The 8,406-nt window shown below is 66.0% G+C and overlaps 1 protein-coding gene across 1 annotated transcript; it reads left to right on the top strand.

Annotated features, from left to right (window-relative positions):
* Positions 1-1,129: 1,129 nt before the first annotated feature.
* GDF7 (growth differentiation factor 7) lies at positions 1,130-5,086 on the top strand. The gene is made up of 2 exons (XM_037526956.1): positions 1,130-1,472; positions 4,113-5,086. Exons 1-2 carry the CDS (start codon positions 1,130-1,132, stop codon positions 5,084-5,086), a joined length of 1,317 nt encoding a protein of 438 aa, XP_037382853.1.
* Positions 5,087-8,406: the final 3,320 nt, after the last annotated feature.

The following is an 8,406-nucleotide window of genomic DNA, read 5'->3' as shown; positions in this document are numbered from 1 at the left end:
GCACGAGGCCGCGACACCCGCTCCGCCGGGCTGTCCCGTTCGCGGCAAGTTCAGTCTCGAAGGCAAAGCCGCGGGTGCCCGGGCCAGGCTGCTCGGCCGGGAGGTGCCCGCGCCCGGGGCGTCCCGCCCGCCCGCAGGGCCGAGCCCGCACCCGCCCTCCTGCTGCCGCGCGGCCGGGCGCCCCCACGACCGTCTCCGCCCCGCGAGGTGACCAGAGCGACTCGGCGAGAAGGACCCGTCGGCGCCCCCGCCCCGGCTCCCCGCGGCCCGCCCGGCTGCGGCTGCGCCCCGACATACCCGGCGCCGGTTCCCACGGCGCGCCCGGCAGGCGGGCAAGGGCGTCACTGCGAGGCGCAGAGGGACTCGGGGCGCCGCTCCCGCGAGGCCCCCGCCGCTCCGCGGCTGCCCGCGCGTCTCTGTCCCGGGCGCCCGAACGAGCCTTTGCTGTCCACGGCCGGCCCCGACCCGCCCTGTCCTCCCTGCCCTGCGGGCCTCCGGCCCTGCCCTGCGCCCCTTCCCCAGCTCCGATCTTGGGGGGCTCGGGGCAGGCCGGGGAGTCCCAGAACCGGGGATCAGACACGCGCCTCCGGCAGCTCCGCACGCCCGGGTAGCGCGCCGGCCGCGGGGCTGCGGCTCGACGGGCGGGGCCGAGCCTCCCGCCCCACCTCGGCGTCCGGGCACCCGGCGGGCGGGCGGGCGGGGCGGGCGCTGCTCCGCGAGCCGCGGGGAGGCGGAGGGGTGGGTCCCCTCGTACCCCCGAGTCCCCGACTCAGGGGGGCGCGCTGGGCTCGGGCGCGGGAGGGTGGAGGAGGGTCGGCGGCCCGGGGCGGGGTTGGGGGGCTGGGGGAGACGCCGCGGGGAGCCCTGGCGGGCGAGCGGGGGCCGCGGCTCCGGGGCGGGGGGCGGAGGCTCCGCGGGGCGCCGCTTTCGGCCGAAGTGGGGGGCGCGGCGCCGGCGCTCGAGCGTTCGGCAGGGGGCGCTGCTCGCGGCGCTGGGCGGGGTGGGGGAGCGGGGGGCCGCGGCCGGCCGCGCACGCTTCCCCGTTATTAAACACCATGTTCAGGAGGCGCCGGGGGACTTCCCGGAGCCTCGGAGCCCGCGCCGCGCGCCCGCCCGGCCCGCGGAGCCCATGGACCTGAGCGCGGCCGCCGCGCTGTGCCTGTGGCTGCTGAGCGCCTGCCGCCCCCGCGACGGGCTCGAGGCGGCCGCGGTGCTGCGGGCGGCGGGGGCCGGGCCCGCGCGGGGGCCGGGGGGCGGCGGCGGGCGGACCCTCGGCCCGGCCGCGGCGCCCGGGGCCCGCGCGGCGCGGCGCGGCGCGGGCGCGGGCTTCAGGAACGGCTCGGTGGTGCCGCACCAGTTCATGGTGTCGCTGTACCGCGGCCTGGCCGGGGCCGCCGACGCCTCCCCCGCGGGCTCCGGCCGCCGCGGCCGCGCGGACACCATCACCGGCTTCGCGGACCAGGCGACCCCAGGTACGCGCGCCTCCCGCGCCGTCGGCCGGGCGCGCCCCGCGCGGGGCCGCGGGGGGCCGGGCGCTCTCCCCTCCGTGGGCGCGGCCCGCCCGGCCTCAGGTGCTGGAAGGAAACCTCGCCGCGACTGGCGAGGCCGTGGCAGCGGGCGGGCCGGCCCCGGGGAGGCCGGGCGCTGCCCTCGAGGAGGCAGGTTCGTCCCAGCCCTGGAGCAGCCGGGCGGGGCTCCGGCCCTGGGGGCCTCCGCGGCCTTCGCGGTGGGGGCGGCCGCGACTTCGGTGCAGCCACCGCTGCAGCTCCCGGTCCCTCGGGGGCCGCGCACATGGGGGGGACTCCGGGACTCGGACAGAGGCGGACGATGTTCCGAGAGAAGCCGGTGGGATCTCCAGGTACGGGAGGCCCCTCTCAGCCGGCTGCCTGGGCTCGGCGGAGGGTGCAGCCCTGGGTGCCGGGCCCTGCGCTGGGCCCCGGGAGACTCAGAGGCGAGCACTCGCTGCGTGCGCGGGAGGGTGACGAGGGCGGCCGTGGAGGAATGTGGCCTGTCTCTGACCACGCGCCCACCTTACTCTGCCCTGAACCCTCCAAAGGTAGGACTTGGGTGAGGTCTCGGTGGTTGCTGTGTCATCTGGAGTTTATTAATCTCTATTGAAGTCATTAGAGCAGACAGATAGGGAAAATTTAACTAATTTCAGGCGGAAATGCAAGTAATTTGGGCCTTAATTCTATCCAGCCAGAGATATGACACAGAAGGCAGGAGGGAAAGTGGAGTTTGCAGGCTGAGCGGGCGCCGCAGCGGGCCCAGGCTGCCTGGGAGCCGGAGCGGCTGTGCGGCCCTGGCCTGGGACAGCAGGTAGAGGCCCTGCAGGGACCCGGCATTGCCCACTGGCTCACACGCCAAAAGCCGATTTATTCTGGACACCCAAGGCCCAAATGGCCCTCTAGTCTGGTGGGGGCTTTCAAGCAGTCTCTGAGGGCTTGGCATGCCCTCCTGCCTGCTCATAGGACGCTGGAATACTGGGGTGCAAGGCCAGAGCAGGCCCAGTTCTAAAGCTGTTCCCAGGTGATGGGAGAGGTGGGGTGCGCAGGAGGTGGGGTGCGCAGGGACCCAAGCCAGCAGAGGCACCAGGAGCCTGTTCTCATGGGTGCATGTAGGCTTGCCACAACCTCAGCCTGAGAAAAATCCTTTCCTGGGGAGCTCTGCTTGGCTGGCAAAGGTAAGGCCACCTCACCTTCCTCCCAGGGGTGGGTGGGGGCATACAGCAGCAGTGCCCTGAAGCTGGGAGAGGCTCCGGGGTGGCTCAGAGGAAGTGTTCCAGTGGCAAGCCTGGAGAGGGACACATGGGGGAGTGGGGAGCATTTGCTGACACTTCTCCTGCCTCCCTCCCACCTTAAGCCTTAGTGTAGAGCAACTGGAGGTCCCCAGAAATCACTGGCAGCACCCAGCCTTCCACCTCAGAAGCGGAGGGCTTGACTTCCGATGGTGGGGGGAGTCTGCTCAGTCTCTCAGAGTTTGGGGCAAAACGAAACCATATGACCCTCTTCAAAGAAAGCTCCTTATCTGCTCCTTGGTGGAATTTAACTTTTTTTTCCTGAAGACCAAAAAGGAAAAAAAAAGTGCGCACGACCAGAAATAAAACTCCAAAGCTGGAGATAAGTCATAACGAGGGAAAGAATTAGGCTGAGAAGGGACCAGAGGGTCCTGGAGACAAGATCTCCTGGGGCCGCTGCCCTGGCTGCAGCAAGACAGTCCCTGGCCTTCCCAAACCTTCCAGAAGATTCCCTGTGCTCCACTGCTGTGTCCCCCTTTCGCTCCCCCTCCCCATCGGAGGTCTCGGGAGCTGGAGTTGCTGCGGGGCCTGGGGTTTCGCGTTGGCAGCGCTGGTCCGCGGGAGGCCTGGGGCTGAGCCCGCCGGGTGGCGGCCGCAGCTCGCCTCCCGCACAGCTCCAAGGCCAGATTCGCGGAGCTCCTTGGCAGCCCCGCTGACCCGTTCCCCTTCCGGACGGCTCTTAGGGTCGCAGTCTGCGTGGGAGACCCCCCTGGCAGGGATGTCCAGGCCGGCTGGGGAAGGGTGGCAGCCGCAGGAGCAGTTACAGGCAACGCGAATGTTCCATTTGCGCACAGCCGGGACCCCGCCGCCCTTGGGGGTTCGGCAGAGCCGCCAGGGCAGTTCCCGGGCAGAGCGCACCGGCGGGCAGTGGGCCTGGCTCCCGACCTCGGACGGCGCGGCTTCTGCAGCGCCCCCCGGCCGTGGTCTGGCCTCGACCTAGTTCTGGGAAGCTCGGGCTCTGGGGGTCGGCAGCCAAACCCCAGAGTCTTTAGGTCTCGGTCTTGGGGTGGGGTGGGGGTGCGTTCTTGTCCTGGCGGCTCAGCGGTGCGCGGGGCCCTGCGGTGGCGAGAGACTTTCAGCTCCTTGAACTAAAGCCTGGTCGGGATGGGTGGGAGAAGCCGCCTCCGCTGCGGGCCGGCCGGGGCCCCGGCTCCGATGCAGGGCCAGGGGCTGCGCCCGCGCCCGTCGCCCCGCTCCGCGCCCGCGGCGGGGGCTGCGCGCAGGTCGGCGACTCCGCGGCGGGCGGGCGGGCGGGCGGCCGGGGCTGCGGCCTCGCGCTCACCGCGCTCTCTCTGTCTCTGCCCGTCCCCTGCAGACGAGTCGGCAGCGGCGGCGGAGACCGGCCTGAGCTTCCAGTTCGACTTGTCCAGCCTTCCCGACGCCGACGAGGTGGTGGGCGCCGAGCTGCGCGTGCTGCGCCGCGCGTCCCTGGCCCCCGGCCCCGGCCCCGGCGGCGCGGCTCCCCCGCCGCTGCTGCTGCTGTCCACGTGCCCCGGCGCGGCCCGCGCGCCCCGCCTGCAGCTCTCGCGGGCCGCGGAGCCCCTGGACGGCGCCCGCTGGGAGGTGTTCGACGTGGCGGACGCCGTGCGGCGCCACCGCCTGGAGCCGCGCGCGCCCGGGGCCTTCTGCCTCCGCCTGCGCGCGGTGGCGGACCCCGCGCGGAGCCCGCTGGCGCTGAGGCCGCTGGGCTTCGGCTCGGGGGCCGGGGGCGGCGAGGCGGCGGAGGAGCGCGCGCTGCTGGTCGTGTCCTCGCGCACGCAGAGGAAGGAGAGCCTCTTCAGGGAGATCCGCGCCCAGGCCCGCGCGCTGCGGGCCGCCCTGGCCGCCGAGCCGCCGCCGGACCCGGGACCCGTCATCGGGTCGCCGGCCGCGGGCCTCGGCGGCCGCCGGCGGCGGCGGACGGCTCTGGCCGGGGCGCGGGCTGCGCCGGGCAGCGGCGGGGGCGCGGGCCGGGGCCACGCGCGCAGGGGCCGCAGTCGCTGCAGCCGCAAGCCGCTGCACGTGGACTTCAAGGAGCTGGGCTGGGACGACTGGATCATCGCGCCGCTGGACTACGAGGCGTACCACTGCGAGGGCGTCTGCGACTTCCCGCTGCGCTCGCACCTCGAGCCCACCAACCACGCCATCATCCAGACGCTGCTCAACTCCATGGCGCCCGACGCGGCGCCCGCCTCCTGCTGCGTGCCCGCGCGCCTCAGCCCCATCAGCATCCTCTACATCGACGCCGCCAACAACGTGGTCTACAAGCAGTACGAGGACATGGTGGTGGAGGCCTGTGGCTGCAGGTAGCACGCCGGCCCGGCCAGCCTGGAAGCGGCAGCCGCGCCGCCCAGGACCCCGGCGAGGAGCTGCCGCGGGCGGGGCGTGTCACGGAGCACGAGCGGACCCGGCCCTGCGCTGTGCGAGGAGAGGGGGCGCGCGCTCACACTCACAGCAGCACTCACACCCGCACACTCATTCAGCCGTGCACACGTGCACCGTGGACAGCGCGTGGCAGCCCTGGGAAGAGATGACCCGAGGCCACCGCAAGTCACAGCCACGTGTACTTTGGAAGCGCATCACCGGCGGCCCCTGCTGTCTTTTGGGGAGGAGGTGGCGTGTCAGCGTTACAGTGACGGGCGCTAAGTCGGGTAAACAGGCTGGGGTTGGGGGCTCCAGAGTGGGTGAGCTGGAGGGGCACTGGAGTCGGTTTTCTCTTACCCCTTTTTGTTTCTGCTGAGTGTGGGGCAGCCCCGGGGTTGCCCTCTGGGACCCGCTGAGGGTGTCAGGCCTTCACTGAAAGTTTATGTGAAGACTGGGCCATTGTCTCTGGGAAGGAGCCCCTGCAAAAGGCCTTCTCTTTTTCATTTAACGGCTAAGGTCTAACTGCCTCTCCTCAATTTCGAAAGGGAATGTTTGTTGGAAAGAATGCACCGGGAGGGAGAGCCGCTCCTCCTCTTTCCATCAGGTCCAATTGGGAGTGAACTTGAAAGCAGAAAGAATAAATGTAATTTGGAAGATGGGGTGACATGGGGAAGAGGTTGGGAACCCGGAGTCTGGTCTGACCTGAAGTTGGGGGTGGGTGGCATCCACCAGGTTCTGACCTCCTGAACCGGGCAGCCCCAGGTGGTTGCTGCGCTTGGGGGCACCAAAAGCTGGGAGTCAGGGGAGGGGGCAACTGTGGCTTTTCCTTGACCTGCCAGGAGGCCTCCTAAGGAGCTGGGGAGGATGCCACTAGGGCTTGAAAGAGGCCAGGAGGCTTTGTGGGGTGGCTCCCTCAGAGGACTGGGCCAGTCTGCCAGCTAGGCAAAGTCCCCTCCAAATGGTGGACTCCGAGTGGGCAACATGTGCTCTAGGCTTAGTTATCAAGTCTGTATCGGCTTTTACACGCATTCGCCGTGGTGTTGTTGTAGTTTTTGGCAGTGTGATTGTAACGGGAAATGAAGCCACACAAAAGTGCTTTTGTGAGATTTCAACTCCCCACAACCCAGCAGTTCAGAGCCCAGGGAGCAAGGCCAGCCCCCTCCCGGCCTGGCTCTGTAGAAGGGCACTGGCCCCTCCAGAAGGCCTGAGTGGAGGGGCATGGAAGTCTAGCCTCCCACCCCCAGGCTCAGTATTTTGGTCCATAGAGTCTGTGGGCAAAAGGACTTTCTCTCCATGTAAAAAAGGAGCTCACTCCTATACCAGGCTTCCAGGCGGCACCTGGATGTTCCTGCCTGGACTCCCGTGTGGGCCTGTGTACATGGCTGGGAGGGCAGGAGGAGCACCTAGGATTCTACCTGTCTGGGCTCTGAGGGCTTCTCTGAAAAGCCCTGCAGCCCCCCTGGGCACCCCTCTTTGAGGCTGCGCTGGGCTTTCTCCTCTAGGGCCTCAGAGGGTTCCCTTCTAGTCTTGGGTGCAAAGGTCCAGGATGAGTTATGCAAGATTCTCAGTGATCCCACTCTTGAGTGCGAGAGAGATACTAGAGATTGACCCCACCTGAGTCCTTTCTATCCTTAAAATTCCCCCAAAGGAAAAGAAAACACATTTACAGTGTGAATTTATATGCTGGCTACGCGAGTAGCTATAAATAACCAGAAAGTGCAGCCATCTCTTGGGTTAAGACAAAAAATCCAGAAGTGACTGCTCTGGTTGACTCCCAGGCGGTTCCAGTCGCTGGGCAGGATGGTCCCGTTACGTGTGTGGATTTCGCCAGAGACGCCTCACTCTGCTTTGCTAACCTGTGCTGTGATAATGCCCGCGTGCTGGTTGCCCTGATGCCTGCCGTTAAGTGGCACTAAAGTGTTAACAAGTTGTAGTTTTATTTAGAAAAGGAGTTAATGAAAAATGACAACCCATTATTATTTTGAAGACATTTTACAGTATTTCCTATCTTTGGACAAAAGCAAATATTTTGATACTTTTTTTTAGTGACTAGGAGAAACAAATTGGGGGGGGGGATGTATTGATTCAACCTGGCATGAAAAAAAAAAATCCCCTTTCTTTGTTTCCCCTGATTAGCTCCTCCTGAAACCAAATGTGTCCGAGTGATGCAGGAAGTAGGCATCTCCCTGCATCTTGAGCCCAGGCCGCACCCAGGGGTGACAGTTCCTTCCGTGGCCCCAATGTCCTCAGTGTGCTCTCTGTTTACTGAAACAGAGGAACTTCTGTGTTTCCTCTGGAGCTGCATGGAACCAGCAGGGGCCATGTGTGCCCATGCCACTCCACCAGCCCTGGGACATCTCAGATTTAAAAGTAGGTGACTGGAAAGGATGTGTCTCACTTTCTGGAAATGACAGTGGAGGGCCCCCCCATGTGCAGGCAGACAGGCCTTGCTGCTCTGATGTGGTTAGAGCAGCTCTGTGGAGAAAAGGCTCCAGCCGGCCCAGTCTGTCTGTTTTCTAGGTGGTCACTTAGCGGCAATCTGCAGCCCCCACCTGGGAGAGCAGGCTGTGAGTGAAGGCAGCCCCTCCCCTACTGTTCCTCCTAAAAAAAAAATGGAATTTTCCATTTTGTTAGGGGAGAATCTTGCACTGCCAGTGGAGAGCATTTGAACTGTCTTTCTGCTAGAGAGTACGGTTTGGCCTCCCTGCTCGGGGAGCATAGGGCAGGCCTGCTGGGACCTCAGGGGGCTGGTGCTGGGCCTGCTAAAACACCAAGAAGGCCTGGTCACTGCTGCTTGAAGCCAGACTTCTGTCCTAAAGGAGACCCCAATCCTGGCCTGCCGGCATGTCTGCTGATGCCCAGTCGCTTGACTTCCCATGCAGCAGGGCTGGGTCCTCTGGAGAGGTGGTCATCTCACCTTGGGAAGTGGGCTTGAGCAGAGCTGTCACCCATGGTGCTGCCCTGCATGTGATCGCTGGGGGCAGAGGACAGCGGAGTCCACGCCATCAGACCCAGGCCAGTGATCTCCCTCTCTCCTGACAGCGTCGTGGAGCCTCCCTGTCAGTGCTCCAGAGAGTACTGACCGCCCTGTGGGTGGCATTGGAGTGTGAGTCAAATTTAACAAGTCTTTTATCCTGTTTGCGATTTCATTCAAACTCGGAGCAGAAAGCAACTGGGGACTACAGCCTGATTTTGTTCTAAAAGTGGGGGGAATTTGAATGCTTTCCAAGAGCAGCTTGTGCACAGACCAAGTCAGTCTCCCCGTG

This window comes from Talpa occidentalis, unplaced genomic scaffold, assembly GCF_014898055.3.
Source record: "Talpa occidentalis isolate TD23 unplaced genomic scaffold, MPIMG_talOcc4v2.1 talOcc4.5, whole genome shotgun sequence".
Lineage (NCBI taxonomy): Eukaryota > Metazoa > Chordata > Mammalia > Eulipotyphla > Talpidae > Talpa > Talpa occidentalis.
The sequence above is the reverse complement of the archived record's forward strand: the minus strand, read 5'-3'. Positions and strand labels throughout refer to the sequence as shown.

What these genes read in the sequence shown, in the direction of transcription:
- GDF7 (XM_037526956.1), top strand. Translation starts at nt 1,130, where the DNA reads ATGGACCTGAGCGCGGCCGCCGCGCTGTGCCTGTGGCTGCTGAGCGCC. An exon ending in CGCGGACCAGGCGACCCCAG is followed by an intron (nt 1,473 to 4,112) that starts GTACGCGCGCCT and finishes CGTCCCCTGCAG; the next exon opens with ACGAGTCGGCAGCGGCGGCG.